The 16,269-nt window shown below is 34.5% G+C and overlaps 1 protein-coding gene, 1 non-coding gene and 1 pseudogene across 2 annotated transcripts; 1 reads left to right on the plus strand and 2 right to left on the minus strand.

Annotated features, from left to right (window-relative positions):
- The first annotated feature begins 1,077 nt into the window (after window positions 1–1,077).
- Window positions 1,078–1,186, plus strand: LOC132310858 (small nucleolar RNA R71). Its single transcript, XR_009482726.1, has one exon. It is a non-coding gene; the product is annotated as a small nucleolar RNA R71 (small nucleolar RNA).
- Window positions 1,187–8,748: 7,562 nt separating this feature from the next.
- On the minus strand, window positions 8,749–8,847 carry LOC132310599 (small nucleolar RNA R71; annotated as a pseudogene).
- A 3,043-nt stretch (window positions 8,848–11,890) lies between these two features.
- On the minus strand, window positions 11,891–13,192 carry LOC132310162 (glycine-rich RNA-binding protein 8-like). The gene is made up of 2 exons (XM_059808381.1): window positions 12,854–13,192; window positions 11,891–12,395 (listed from the first exon to the last, which is right to left on the minus strand). The coding sequence occupies exons 1-2, from the start codon at window positions 13,029–13,031 to the stop codon at window positions 12,037–12,039; spliced, it is 537 nt and encodes a 178-aa protein (XP_059664364.1). The 5' UTR covers window positions 13,032–13,192; the 3' UTR covers window positions 11,891–12,036.
- Window positions 13,193–16,269: the final 3,077 nt, after the last annotated feature.

A 16,269-nucleotide genomic window follows, 5' to 3' on the forward strand; every position in this document is an offset into this window, starting at 1 on the left:
ATTTGAGGGCGTCTCATTCTCAAGTCATGCACATGCAATGAAGGAGGAATAGTGTGTAGAACGGGATGGGTGACAACTTGAGGTTGTACCGGTTCACTCTCTTCATTAAGCATTCTAACTTGATTGTCTACTACCCTACCACTTCTCAAGGTTGTTACTGCAGTGACATGCTCAACATTATGCCCTTCCAATGAGGATTTGGTTTCTACAACACATTGTTGTTTGATTGGGGCATTCATCTGCATCTTTCTCTTCTCTCTAGCATTAAGTGTTTCAGCTATTTGCCCTACTTGGGTTTCTAGCTTGGCAATTGATTGAGAATGAGAATGCAACAATTGAGTATTTGCTTCTAGAGTGCCCAAAGCATTTAAAACCTTTTCCTCAAAAGCGGAACCTCTAGAATTTCCTTGAGAATATGATTGGTTAGGAAAATGAGAACTAGCAAATTGATTTCCTTATGAGTTATATGGTCTTGAACCTTGGGATCCTTGGTTTTGAAGTGGAGGTGGAATGTATTTTCCTTGAAAATCGCCTTGGGAAAAGTTTGAGCCCTCCCCTTGGTTTTTCCAAGAAAAATTAGGATGATTCCTCCAACCGGGATTGTAATGGTTACCATAAGGATTGTTCCCTTGGTTCACAAATGTTGCATTAACTTGCTCAATGGGTTCATTTTGAATTTGTCCATGAGGTCAATTAGAAGTAGAATGAAGAACACTAGACCAAGTCATACATGATTCATTTTGAGCTCTAGGAGAATGGTTAGGAAAGGAAGGCACTTGATTCGCCAAGTTTTGATTGATCAATTGATCAAACTTTTGAGATAAAGACTTCATCTCGGCGGTTATATCATTTGAGTGGTCAACTTGATGCAAGCCAACACTCTTCCTACCTTGAGAATTTCTACCATTCCTAGATGACAATGTTCTATGCAAAGAGTTTTCACTCATGCTCTCATAAAGACGCCACACGTCTTCCTCTTGCCGGTTTATATAAGAACCTCCCATTGAAGCATCAACCATGCCTTTATAATTGTCTGATAAGCTTTCAAAGAAGAATTGGACCAATTGCCATTTAGGCATGTCATGGTGAGGACACTTCCTAAGCAATTCATTGAAGCGTTCCCATGCCTCGTGGAAAGTTTCTCCCTCCCCATGTGTGAATTCTCTAATGGCAGTTCTCATAGCATTGGTCTTAGAAACCGGATAGTACTTTTTCAAAAATTCTTGTTACATTTCTGCCCAAGAAGTTATAGAAAAAGGCCTAAGGTTGTTAAACCAATACTTCGCCTTATCTTTAAGGGTGAATGGAAAAAGTTTCAGCCTTAAAACTTCTTCCAGCATGTCCATGTATCGAACGGTAGAACAAACTTCAAGAAACTCATCCAAATGCTTGTAAGGTTCTTCACTAGGAAGTCTATGAAAGTTAGGTAGCATTTGGATAGTTTGTGCTTTAATCTCATAATGGTGTGCTCTAAATGGTGGCAATTGAATGCATGTGGGTGCATTATACTCATTAGGCACATAGTGATCTCTCAATGAGAGTGGTGGATTAGCAACTTGAGGTGCAACATGGACACCTTGGTTATATTGAGCTTGATTAATGATGGGGGGTTGTGGTGCATACATTGGCCTTGGAATTCCCATTGCAATTTGGCCTTGTTGTTGAGGAGGTTGATGAATGTATGGCCTAGGCATGCCTAATGGAACTTGCATATTATCATTTTGCACATTAGGATGAAGGATGCCTTGTTGGTCTATGTAACCAAGGTCTTCAACACAATCATCATTGAGAGCGTCCATTGGTAGATTGGTTCTACGTGAACTTCCTCTTCCCCTTGGATTCCTAATAGTGGATTCTAAATACAAATCAAGAGGGACAAGAGTAGGTCTCAATGAACGACGACCATGCATGCACAATGTAACACGAATAAGCAACTTTCTCAACAATGCAATTAAACTTCACAACCACAATTTTCAAATGCAATGTATGTCAAATAAATGCCTCCACGTGGGCCCCCGATTTATCTAATGATGCTATGCAATGCCTCCACGTGGGCCCCCGATTTAACTAAGGAGATTGAGTAAGAAGGTCTCACAATAGTCCTTTAGCACTTCAACTCCAAAATTAAAAGTTTAGCTTAGCAATTTTACTTAACAATTTTTCATTTTAAGCATTTTTCCTTTGCTTTGCTCCTTAGCTTGGAATTACTTTGCTAGCTCCTTATTCAATGCACCTAGTCAATGGAGAACAAATTCAATAAGCAATCAAAAACAAAAAATAAAAAGAAAGTAAAGACATGATCAAAAGAGTACTAATCCTTATTGGATTTCACAATTCGACGTTGCCAATTTAAAATCCCCGGCAACGGCGCCAAAAACTGACCGGTTGCCTTTATAAGGGTCGCGATACCAAGTCAAGCTTGAAGAGTTATGAATTTAAGAGGTGGCCAAGTTTTACATTTATAGAAAGCCACTACTACCTTTCTCTATATAAAATATAGATAGGGCGAGTAGGGATCGTCCCAAGGGATTTGATGGTGTATCGAATTGTGAAACTATGGTAATTAGGGTTAGTAGGTCGAGTGATCACACAATTGATTGGTTGGTTGATTAAGCTAAATTGAATTCAACTAAATAAAATAATATGAAGTAAACAAGAGAGAGAGAGGTCCTAGGGTGTAGAGATCACCACCAAGCAATACTTTTCTATACTACTAACAAGTGATCAATTGAGGGTAATGGATGTGTTGCAATATGATAAGGGTGTGTGTGCATTAGGTTGATTCAATTGGCAAGGATGACAAATCAAGCAAGTATTGTCTAAACATCATGTGAAGAGCACAATATATCTAAACAATAGAGCATATATTGTCTAGATAACATGGGGACAGCACAATAGATCAAAACAAGTCATTAATCCTTCATTAAGCTCACAATCCACATACAACACAATATTAGAGGAATATGCCATTTGGACTCACAAGCATGGAACATCAAACATCAAGAGTAGATTGTCCTCCCATCTAACATTACACTACCACTACACTAAATCTACACTACTAGCATGAAAATAATGCTATCTAGACTAGGGGAGAGGCACAAACCATCAAGAATAGGCATAAACCATCAAATGAACCAAAATAGCATTCATTAAGCATATCATCTTGATAATCTCTAGATCTATAGCATCAATACACATAGACATGCATCAAAAACACTAAATCTAGGGATAAGCACATGAATATCCTACTCTAGCATACATAGACATATGGATAGAATAGAATAGTCAATTAGAAGCATTAAACCATACAAACCATGAAATAATCAAGATTTATATATACATGAATATCAAGATGTATCATACAACACTAATCCCTCAATAATACACAAGATTAGAGTATAGAAAGCATGCTTGGGGCTAACTCTAGCCCCAAGAGGATGTCTAGCCACTCATGGTAGTGATGATCCAACCCTCAAGGGCTAACTCCATGGTTGCTCCTTGTTGGTGAAGATCTCCTCCAATGGTGCTCTAGCTTCCCTCCTTCCTCCTCTCCAAGAAGAGCCTCTAAGATCAATTTTCAATGTGTGATAAGAGACTCCCTCAAAAAGTGTATCATATTCCTTATATAGGTAGGTTAAATGCACCCCATGATGAGCTGTGGCCGTGCAAGGCATATTCTCCATTGATTGGATGAAGGACGGAATAAATGAGCTGGACTTTAACTTTTTCTCACTGGAGGAAGTTCGATCGATCGAACCTTAACTTGGATCGATCGAAAATGGGTTCGATCGATCGAACTGCATCTTGGATCGATCGAAATGGTCTGACTCCTCCGGATAATGACAAGGCTAGGATATTTTCAAGATATTTATGGGGAAAAAGATAAAAGTGGTTGGTAGGCGTACAGCTGTGGATAATATCAATCATTTGAATAGGACAAAATAGGGTTCGATCGATCGAATGTGATGTTCGATCGATTGAACTTGGAATTTCAGCAAAGGCCAAGGTTGGATCTATCGAGAAGTACTATGATCGATCATAGATGTTCAATCGATCAAACTCTAAGTTGGATCGATCGAACTTTTCAACTGCACAACTTGATTCCTTTTTACTCCTTTCTTTCTCCACTTTGCTCCCTCCTTTGGTTTATCTCAGGATTGCTTCAATTAAGCTCTTATTTGGCTGAGTTAGCTAAATTTTGGGATTAGTGCCTGAAAATATAAATAACACGTAATAAGTCTAAAACGACAAAGTAAGATAGATAAAGGTACTAGAATGCTTAAGCTTAATGGGTTTAAATGCGCACTTTTCAGTGCTCATCATGTTCTAATGAATTGGACTTGTATTTCATGGGGCTTTTGTGTTTTTATCATGCATCATGACTTGTTGTATCTTGGTTTCACTAATGTAGTTAATGAACTTGAACAATTGTCTTGGAGTGATTTAATTATTCATGTATGGCTAGACAAATAATTAAATCATATGTCTTATACTAGTGGTATATTTACATTAACGGATTCTATGTGCTATATATCCTAGTTTGTAGTCTATGTAGATGCATACTATGATTTCTTGACATTTCACATGCTATTATAGTTGAAGACTTAGGGCATGACTTGTGTGTTCCAAAATCTTGGTTGTGCATGGAATGTGGTTTAATGCATTACTTGTATCTTGATACTATCTTGACTTGCACAACTTGTTGATTTTAGAAACTCGGCGATATCAATCAAGGTTTGACATGACTATGACTTGGTTCTAGTATGGGAGATAGAGAGCTCCCTACATTATAGTGCATACTAGGGGAAGGTACCCATGGGTTAGTAGCCCTAAGTGATCCCAAGAGTACGGTTTTAATCCCGACGATATTCGAGTATCCACATTGTTTGATTTCACTCCTTAAATTTTAAGTGTTATTCCTTGAAGATTTAAGAACCTTTTCATGTTTTATGGAATATTCCAACCTTATTTCATTGCATAGATTTTATGCTTCATCTTTGATTTCACTCTTTAAATTTCAAGTGTTGTATTCCTTGAAGATATAAAACCTTTTTGTGTTATATGGAATATTCCAACCTTGTTTAATTGCATAGACATTTTGTTTTCTCTTTGATTTCGCTCTTTAAATTTCAAGTGTTGTATCCTTGAAGATTTAAAACCTTTTCGCGTTATATAGAATATTCCAACATTGTTTCATTGCATAAACTTTATGCTTCATCTTGGATTTCGTTATTTAAATTTCAAGTGTTGCATTCCTTGAAGATTTAATTTTTTTTCGTGTTATATGGAATGATCCAACCTTGTTTAAATTATATATACATCATGTTTTATCCTTGATTTCACTATTTAAATTTTAAGTAGTATTTCTTAAAGATTTAAATCTTGTTGTGTTGTGTGGAATGTCCCAACCTTGTTCAATTTCATAGATATCATGATTCAAATTGCTTCATGTTGATATGACTTGGGAATGATTCGACGTCAGTATCTTGACTTAGATTCTAGGTGGCATGAACCGTTTCGGTTGTTATCACATTCTAGGTTACAATTTGACAACTTTGGATACCTATATCTTGTTGCGTTGCACTATATGCTCCTATGTTATTTACTCGCATAAATATTATGGTTTATGCTAGAAATGCTTTAAGGTAGCTTAGGATGCTCCCTGAGTCTCATTTTTGACATAGACGTTCAGTGGCATGACTGATGAGCGTTGAAAAGTGCGCATTTAAACCCCTTAAGCTTAGGTATTCTAGGACCTTTATCTATCTTACTTTCCCGTTTTAGACTAATTTCATATTATTACCCTTTTCAGGCACTTATCCCAAAAATAAGTTAATTCAGGCAAATAAGAGCATTAAAAGAAGCTAACTCAAGCTGGATGGAAGAAAGGAGCAAAGTGTGGAAAATCATCAAGTTCGATCAATCATAGCAAGATCAATCTAGGCATTTCAAGATGGATACAAGCCTTTGTCCTTATCCAAAAGATCTCGCCATCTTCGATCGATCCAACCTTTCTTCGATCGATCGAAATTATTCGATCTTATCCTCACCTACCACCCCACCTACCACTTTTGTCTCTTTCCCAAAATATCCCAAAATATCTCAGGGATTTGTCTTTATTCAAAAAGGCGCCGCCAAGGATGATCGATCTTTACAGTATTCGATGGATCTCACCAATGTTCAATCGATCTCAAGACAGTTTAATCGATCGAACCTCCTCAAGTTCGAAAAAAAATAAGTTCTAGCTCATTAAAAGTTGGCTCATGGTGCAATCAATTCAAGGACCATAGGGCACGAGTCCAAACCATTGGGAGTGACACTTGAGCCTCCTCAATAAGGATTTTGAGCCTTTTTTACATCATATCTTATCATAAATCATCATATCTCATATCTTGGACATGAGGCTAGAGACTAGAGAGAGCTTTTACACATCTTTAAGAGTTCTTCCATTCTTTTAGGGTTTCCATCAAGAAGGAGGTCATTCCTACCATGGAGATAGCCCTTGAGGGTTGGATGACTACTTCAATGAGTGGCTAGACATCTACTTGGGGCTAGAGTAGCCCCTAAGTTTGCTTCCTAGACTTAGTGCTTTGTATATTTTTGGGGATTTACTTGTAACAAATGTTTTGATCTTGAATTTGTATATATATCTTGTGGTTTTTACTTGATGTATATGGATTAATGCTTTCAATTGATTATCTATTTCTAATCATATGTCTATGTATGCTAGAATGGATGATTCATGTGCTTTTCTTTAGATTTAATGGAATTTATGCATTTCTATGTGTATGGTTGAAGTTAATCTAGAGATGATAAAAACATAATGCTTAATTGAACACTCTTGCAATTTATTTGATGGTTCACACTTGTTTCTTGATGGATTGTGCCACACTTTTAGCTTACTTAGTTTAATTTCCATGTCTTTAGTGTAGATGTAATGTAGTTGCTTTAGATTCATAGATAGGTGGACAATCTATTCTTGTTCCTTGGTGTTCCATACTTATGAATGCAAATGATGTATATTTCTAGATAGTTGTGTGTGCATAAATTGTGGTTTCATTGAATGAATTTTGGTCTTATTTGATAGGTTGTGCTTTCCATTTGAATTGGCTAGACAACCTATACTTATTTGCCATCCATACTTAGTTTCAATTAATGTTACACACACCCACAAGTTATAATTCAATTTCCCCATTGATATACAATTGCTAGTGTCTAGAGAAGTCAAGCTTGGTGGTGAGCTCTAGGACCCCAAGTCCTCCACTCTATATTTCTTTCCCTACTTTCTAAATTGTTACTTTTGCTTGCTTTAATTTTAATTGCATCATACTTTAATCAGCCAAACAATCTTCCTTTGATCACTCGACCTATTAACCCTATATATTGTTTCCATTGCTAGTGCACCCACAATCCCTTGGGATGATCCCTACTCACCCTAGCTATATTTTTAGTTAGTGGTAGTAGTGGCATTTATAAATTTAAAACTTGGCCATACTATTTTGCACAAATTTGGTTGTACCCTACGACAGAACACCAAGTTTTTGGCGCCGTTGACGGGGATTGAGTTGGCAAAGCCGTGTTTTGGAAACAATTAGGAATTAGTACTCTTTTAATCGTGTCTTTCTTTTCTTTACTTTATTTTTAGTTACTTATTGTGTTTGTTCTTATTTGGCTAGGTGAATTAAGCAAAGGAAGTTGAGCAAAGGAAAATTCAAAGCAAGGAGTTAAGCTAAGCATAAAAGGGTTAAAAATCTAAAAATTACAAAGCATAGTAAGGCTTGAAAATTGAAAATGAATTGAAGTTGCTTAAGGACCCTTTGTGAGATCTTTCTAACTCAATCTCTAGTTAAATCGTCGGCCCGCGTCATGGCAAGTTTTTCAATTTTTAGATAAATCGTGAGCCCGCGTGGAGGCAATTTGCTTTTCTTTGCATGTTGTTCAAGCATGGGAGCATGGGATCATTGTATGTGGAGATTTGTTGATTGATTTGTTGTGGGGGCGAAGTAATTGTTATTTGTTTTGCTAGTGTATGTATAGTCGTAGGTCATTGAATCCTACTCTTGCCCTCCTAATTTGCATATTGAATCGGTTGTTTGTAATCCTAGAGGAAGAGGTAGTTCTCATCACTCCATTTCACCAATGAAGGATTTGAATGACGACCATGTGGAGGACCTTGGTCACATAGACCAACAAGGCATCCTCCACCCTAATGTGCATAAAAAAAAACATTCAAGTATCGTTGGGCATGCCTAGACCATTCATTCCACCATAACAATAAGGCCAAGTTCCATTGGAAATGCCTCAGCCAATTTTTGCTCCATAATCTCCCATGGTTCAAGCTAATTAAGTTATTCGTTTAACACCACCAATTGTGAATCCTCCGACTGCTTTAAAAGACCATTATGTGCCTAATGAATATAATGCACCCACTTGCATTCAATTGCCCCCATTTAGAGAACACCACTATAAGATTAAACCACAAACTATTCAAATGTTTCCAAACTATCATGGATTTCCTAGTGAAGAACCTTACAAGCATTTGGATGAGTTTCTTGAAGTGTGTTCCACCGTGAAATACACGGACATGCCAGAAGAGGTTTTAAAACTTAAACTTTTTCCTTTCACCCTTAAAGACAAGGCAAAGTATTGGTTCAACAATCTTAGGACTTTTTCGATAACTTCTTGGGTGGAAATGCAACAAGAGTTCTTGAAAAAGTACTATCCAGTTTCAAAGATCAATGCCATGAGAACTTCAATTAGAGAATTTTCTCAAGAGGATGGGGAAATGTTTCATGAGGCACGGGAAAGGTTTAATGAGTTACTTAGAAAGTGCCCTCATCATGACATACCTAAGTGGTAACTAGTTCAATATTTCTTTGAAAGTTTACCGGATAATCACATGGGTATGGTTGATGTATCCTTGGGTGGCTTTTATTTTGACAAGCATGAGAATGATATGTGGCAATTGTATGAAAGTATGAGTGAGAATTCAATACATAGATCCTTATCTTTTAAAAATGGTAGAAACCTAGGTGGAAGGAAGAATGTTGGCTTATATCAAGTTGACAACTCCAATGATATAACCGCCAAGATGAAATCCTTATCTCAAAGGTTTGATCAATTTTTGATTAACCAAACTTCGGCGAATCAAGTATCTTCCTCCCCTAATCTTGTTCATCATCGTGCATCTAATGAATCTTGCATGACTTGTTCAAGTGTCTTGCATTTTACTTCCAATTGTCCCCATGGACATGTGTAAAGCGAGAACCATGAGCAAGTCAATGCTACATTTGTTAATCAAGGGAATAATCCCTATGGCACTCATTATAATTCAAGTTGGAAGAACCATCCAAACTTCTATTGGGAAAGCCAAGGGGAAGGATTCAAAACAAGTATGTTCCACCACCAATGCAAAGCCAAGGTTCCCAAGGTTTTAGATCTTCTTTTCAATCATCACATGGAAATCAATTTTCTAATTCTCATTTTCCTAACCAATCATCATATTCTCAAGGAAATTCTAGGAGTCCCGCTTTTGAGGAGAAAGTGTTGACCGCTCTAGGCACTCCAGAGGTGAATACTCAATTGCTTCATTCCCATTCCTAATCCATTGTTAGTACTTTGAATGCTAGAAAGAAAGGGAAGATGCCTTTGAATGCACCACCAAAGTAATAATGTGTTGTGGAGACTCATTCCTCATCGGAAGGTCATACAATTGAACATATGAGTATGTCCAATGAAGTGAGTGAACCGGTGCAACCAAAAGTTGACACCCGTCCCGTTTCATATTCTATTCCTCCTTCATTGCATGTGCATGACCCCTTTATTGAAAAAGTAATGGAAAATGATTTGAACAAAGTTTTGAAAGATGATTTAAAAGATTCTTGTGACAGTTTGAAAAATTCTTGTGTTGAAGATTCTTCAAAGAAAAATTTTGAAAAAGTTTTTGAGCCAAGAGCTCCATTTTCGGATGCCTTGAAAGGATCCATTTCGCTTGAAAAACAAAGGACCAAGACCAATGAAATCATTGAAATGTTTAGCAAAGTGAAGATTAATCTTTAACTTTTAGATGCAATTAAGCAAATTCCAGCTTATGCCAAGTTCTTGAAAGATCTTTGCACCTAAAAGAGGAAGAATAAAAGCCAAACACCAAAGAAAGTGGTTTTGATCGAGCAAGTGAGCTCCATTTTGCAACACAACACTCTCCTAACGTTTAAGGACCCCGGTTCACCTACTACCTCTTGCATCATTGGTGACCATGTCATTAATCGGGCTCTTCTAGACTTAGGAGCAAGTGTTAACCTTCTCCCCTACTCAGTATATGTCAAATTGGGCTTAGGAGACTTGAAACCGACGTGCCGTTATTATACAAAGTACCGGGAAAAAAAATACCAAGAAAATAGCATGAAACCTAATTTGCCTAAAAACCTAATTTGCCTTTATTGCCTTTGTTTTTGATAGCATGAAAGGTACTTAAAAATACCTAAATTGCTTTCATTACACAAACTAATAGAATAATAAAATAACAATAGAAATGTAAAATAAAGAGGTCTGAAAATATTTTTTAGCTTCCTTTGTGCTAGAAAAGTTTTGAGGGTAAATAGGCGGATGTATTCAAACTTTAAATTTTATCCAAACTCTAAAAAACAAAAAATTTAAATTTTCTGTTTCCTTCACTTTTTAGCTGATTCCATCTCATCAAACAGAGCGTAGTACATGATTCTTTTACACACCCATACTTTCACCAAAACTTGGGTGTGAATTTGTATTGGGCTGTTGACGTTGATACATCATTCTTTTTTTTCTTTTGAATCATTTCTCTTTTTTTTTTTTTTTTTTTTTTGCAAAAAGAAGTTAAGTAAGCAAACTTACTCACCTATGCTTTCACGAAAGCTCAAACCGGATGTGAGTTTGTATTAAGCTGTTACTGTGACTTTTTTTAAAGGACTAAATTACATATGCCTAGTTTACCAATTAGGGCTTGTGAAAGACATACATTGGAGATCAAAGAAAGAATTAATAAAAAAGAAAAAGTAGAGACTGAAAAATCGGTGCATCACATGTGGAATTAAAACAAGAATGATGATGATGAGAAGTTAATTACTTGTACTTGTGCTAAATTTTACTCAATGTTATTATATTATAGTTAAATATTTAAATATATTAAATATAAATTAAGCAGTTAAGAATTAAATCATTTTTTATGAAATTGTTTGAAATTTGTGAGTTAATTAGGTTCTTATGTCCTGTTAAAAAAGAAAAAGAAAAAGAAAAAATTAGGTTCTTATGCGTACCATGTGCATGGATATAAGATAGTATTAAAGTTCAGTTTTTTAATTAATATAAATTAAAAGAATTATAAAAAAATGTAATTAAAATATGATCATCCATCATCATTTCCTTGCCTTTTTTGATCCATATGAACTCCCTTCACTAATTTTACTAATTTCATTACATGATTGACTCTATTTCTAGTGAGAAACAGAGTAAAAAAAAATCATACTTTCCCCAAGTTTTTATCTTGTTTATATAATAGAGAGACTTGGAGAGAAAAAGACCAACTTGAATAATCAGTTCATAAAAAATCTATAGCTTTGTTGATGAAGTAGTACGCTAATGATAATTTAAATTTTTTTTTGTCAAAATCTATTTTATACTTTTGTTGATGAAATATTTTCCCTCAACAAGTATGAAAATATTGTTATGTTACTTTAAACCATAATTGGCTTTTTAGCTCTTTTTTAAGGGTGTCCAAGTGCATTGATGTGACCAACATTGCGAAACATACAAGAAGAAAAAATAAAAGAAAATAAAATAAAAGAAGAGAAGATTGATATGACCAGAAAACATTAAATTTCAAACATAAATTTGGGAAAGTAATTGACAAACGATGAGAATGGTAAACCATATGGAATAAACAAAATACTTATGTTATAAAGCAATTCAAAATTTTCTCCAACTTGTCGCTAGAAAGAATACATTAACGAGGGACATAATGGAGAAGATAAAAGGGGATTTTAGAAACTTGTCTTGGAAAAATCATGCTTTCACAGCTTTTTTACCCAGGTCGGGAAAGTGAAGAGGATCTTCAACTGAAGGAACAGCAGCAGCTACTTGTGGCCGTGAATTTTCGGCCCCCCTGTTCCCACCAGTTGTAGAGTTAGCTACTGGTGCAGGCCGTGAATATCCCATGCCCCAAGTTCGCTCCTCCTGGCCACATCCGCGTCCACCACCATTTGTAGAGTTAGCAACTGGTCCATTATTCCTCCTATATCCTTCAGCCCCTGCATTCCCTTTATAGTTGGGTTGATAACCATCAGCTCCTCCATTATTCCTGCGATAACCTCCATTATTCCTGCGATAACCACTGCCTCCTCCTCTCACTGTCTCAGATTTGACTGAAATTAATTAACACCACCATTATCACACAAAAATTTTTAATTTTTAAGAAACTGAATAAGAATAAAAGAATTGCACCCAAACAGCACTAAACGATAACAATCTACTGAATTAGAAACTGAATACAGAATAAAGAATTGCACCCAAACAGAACCCTAAACTAAAAAAACCCAATTGTAAAATTTTTAATCTTACATAAATTAGAGAAGTTATCTCCGATAAATTATAGAAGTAGATAAAGATAAAATCTTAATTACCCAACAATCTTGCTCACCCTATCAAATAAACCTCTTTCAGAATCCATTAACATCGTTTAATCAGATCAATTTACAAAAGCCACAAAACATTAAGAGCATGAGCATTATATAAATTTGTATAAACAAATAAATACATACCAATATAAACAGGATTTAAAATATAAACTTATACATACAGAACAAGAAGAACGGAATTATACCATAATGGGGGTTCAACCGCCGTTCTTCTTCCTCCTTCTTCAGCCGCTCTTCTTCTTTCTTCAGCCGCTCTTTTTCTTTCCTCAGCCGCTCCGCCTCGATCTTTGCGGCGAGGTCTGCGGCATCAACCTCGCTTTCTTCTCCGATCAAGACAGAGAAGAAATTCCCTTGACGAGCCATGTAAAAGGGCACAATAAGAACGACAGAAGGGTTCTTCCCTTGATCTCTCTCCAACTATGACTTCACACACTTCACACACTCTCTCAAACCCTCTCTGGACTCTGCTTAAGAGGATTCCGTGGGGAGGAAGAGAAGTGATGGGGCTTTTAATAGAGGCTCCACTTTCCTTTCTCAACTACACATTCCCTTCTCAACTAGTATCGTGATTTTAAGATTATTTTCTCTATTTCTAATTAAACCTCTCTTCTTTGGACTATTATTGATTTTTACCCATTTTCACTTTCCTTTCCTAACAGTGTTGTGATTTTTTGTGTGGCCGCTTTACACTGACTATATATTTTATCTATTTCTAATTAAACCCCTTATCTTTGGGCTATTCTTGGTTTATACCTATTTCCACTTTCCATTCTTAACTACTATTGTGATTTTTTGTGGCTTTTAAATTGATTTTTTCTCTTTTTTATAATTAAACCCCTCTTCTTTGGTTTATTCTTGGTTTTTACCCATTCACTTTCCTTTATTAACTATTATTGTGATTTTTTGTGGCTTTACTCCGACAATATATTTTCTCTATTTGTAAATAAACTCTTTGTCTTTGGTCTATTCATGGTTTTTACTCTTGGAATTATAAAATTAGATTTGGAAAGATGTTTGGAAAAGGTGGAATTTTAAAAGGAATGGGATTTGATGAATTTCAACAAATATTATAATGTTGAGAAATTCAAATAAAATTGAGATTCTGAAAAATGAAGTGATTGAAAGAAAAATAATTTTTTCATTGTGTAATTTATTATTAATACATGATAATAACAAGATACAAGCAAAAACAATGTGATGAGCAAATCTTAATAATATTAAATTCAATGTGGTTTAACATGTTCATTTATTTGTTTCAAATTTCTAAAATTTTCTTAAAAAGCAAATAGGCATGGGGAATTCAACTACATTTGATTTTAAGTTAATAAAAGAAAAATATTACTTTAGGCTTAATTTGGTTAGATAAAAATAAATAAATAAAAAATAAAAAATAAAGGCAAGTGGAGACCTACTCGCACTAGGTTAAATATTATCACAACGATTTTTGTTCCAGAATTTTGTTGTGCAGTTCCCCCTCTGTAGTTTTTTTTTTTTTTTTTTTTTTTTTAAATATTATTATTATTGCAAGTTGTGGATTCAATTATCTTCACTCCATTATTTCTCAAAAGAGTAGTGATACTTGTCCAATCAAATTGGCCTAGTCCTAATCCGAATTCTATGTGTAACTGCCACGTAAATGAAGTGATGGGGTTTTAAATAGAGGCTCCACTTTCCTTTCTCAACTAGTATCGTGATTTTATAGATTATTTTCTTAAACCCTTCTTTTTGGACTATTATTGGTTTTTACTCATTTTCACTTTCCTTTCTTAACAGTGTTGTGATTTTTTGTGTGGCTATATACCGACTATATATTTTCTCTATTTCTAATTAAACCCCTTGTCTTTCGGCTATTCTTGGTTTATACCTATTTCCACTTTCCTTTCTTAACTACTATTGTGATTTTTTGCGGCTTTTAAATTGACTTTTTTCTCTATTTATAATTAAACCCCTCTTCTTTGGTCTATTCTTGGTTTTTACCCATTCACTTTCCTTTATTAACTATTATTGTGATTTTTTGTGGCTTTACTCCGACAATATATTTTCTCTATTTGTAAATAAACTCCTTGTCTTTGGGCTATTCATGGTTTTTACTCTTGGAATTATAAAATTGGATTCGGAAATGGATTTAAGATGTTTGGAAAAGGTGGGATTTTAAAATGAATGGGATTTGATGAATTTCAATAAATATTATAATGTTGACAAATTCAAATAAAATTAAGATTTTGACGAATGAAGTTATTGAAAAATAAATAAATTTTTCATTGTGTAATTTATTTAACATTAAAAAATTTATTATTAATACATGAGAATAACACGATACAAGCATAAACAATGTGATAAGCAAATCTTAATAATATTAAATTCAATGCGGTTTAACAACTTCATTTATTTGTTTCAAATTTCTAAAATTTTCTTAAAAAGCAAACAGGCATGGGGAATTCAACTACATTTGAGTTTAAGTTAATAAAAGAAAAATATTACCTTAGGCTTAATTTGGCTAGATAAAATAAAATAAAATAAAATAAAATAAAAAATAGAGACGTGTGGAGGCCTAATCACACTAGGTTAAATATTTCCACTTTCCTTATACGATTTTTGTTCCTAAATTATGTTGTGCATTTCTTCCTCTGCAGGTTCTTTTGTTTGGTTTTTTTGTTTTTTTGTTTTTTTTTTTAAATATTATTATTATTATTCCAAGTTGTGGATTCAATTATCATCATTCCATTGTTTCTCAAAAGAGTAATGATACTTGTCCGATCAAATTGGCCTACTCCTAATCTAAATCCTATGTGTAACTGCCATGTAATTACCTAAATAGTGGCTAAAGATACCAAAAATAAATATGGAAAGAAATTAAAGAGGTTTTGACTACCAGTCTCCAACTCTCTTATTTTTCTATTCAACTTCTTCGTTTAACTGCTTCCTTGATTCTTTCGGTGAGGAGTTGATGATGGGTCTGGTGGAGGCGTCAAATTGAAGATTAAAGAGAGAGCGCATCCAATTCGTAATGAACTTTTGAAGTTTTTTTTTTATTTTTATTTTTTATTTATTTATTTATTTTATTTATTTATAATCAAATCCACAAAACTGACACAATATACTGAAGCTAAAATATATATTGAAAAAAAGAAAAAGAAACGTAACAGGAAGTTAGATGATGAACATGGCGTTAGAGGAGTGGGTAGGACTTGACAGCCTTTAGGAGTAGATCCTTTGGGAGGCCGTACTTCGTAATAAACTCTTTTTTTTATTTTTTATTTTATTTTAATCTAATCTCCAAAACTAATATAATATATAGAAACCAAAATATTTATTGAAATAAAAAAAAAAAAAAGAAACATGAATACATACTTTCAATCTTATTAGGGTTTTTTTTTTTTCTCTTCAAGCAAACATATACGTTTATATGTATTTTCCCCTTTGATTTTATTAACCAATAGAGACTTCTCAATGCTTTATTTTCCTTTCAATTTTGCAAATTGGAAAAAAAGAACCGCAAGTCAGAGTGAGAAAGAATCAAGAAAACAACATAATGAAGAAGATGAATAGAGAAATCAGAGAGATAGAGAGGGGTGTTAAAACTTCTTCAACTTCTTTCCAT

The sequence above is a fragment of the Cornus florida genome, unplaced genomic scaffold, assembly GCF_030987335.1.
Source record: "Cornus florida cultivar Cherokee Brave unplaced genomic scaffold, ASM3098733v1 CherokeeBrave_3.0.0_Hap2_Chr05, whole genome shotgun sequence".
Taxonomy (NCBI): domain Eukaryota; kingdom Viridiplantae; phylum Streptophyta; class Magnoliopsida; order Cornales; family Cornaceae; genus Cornus; species Cornus florida.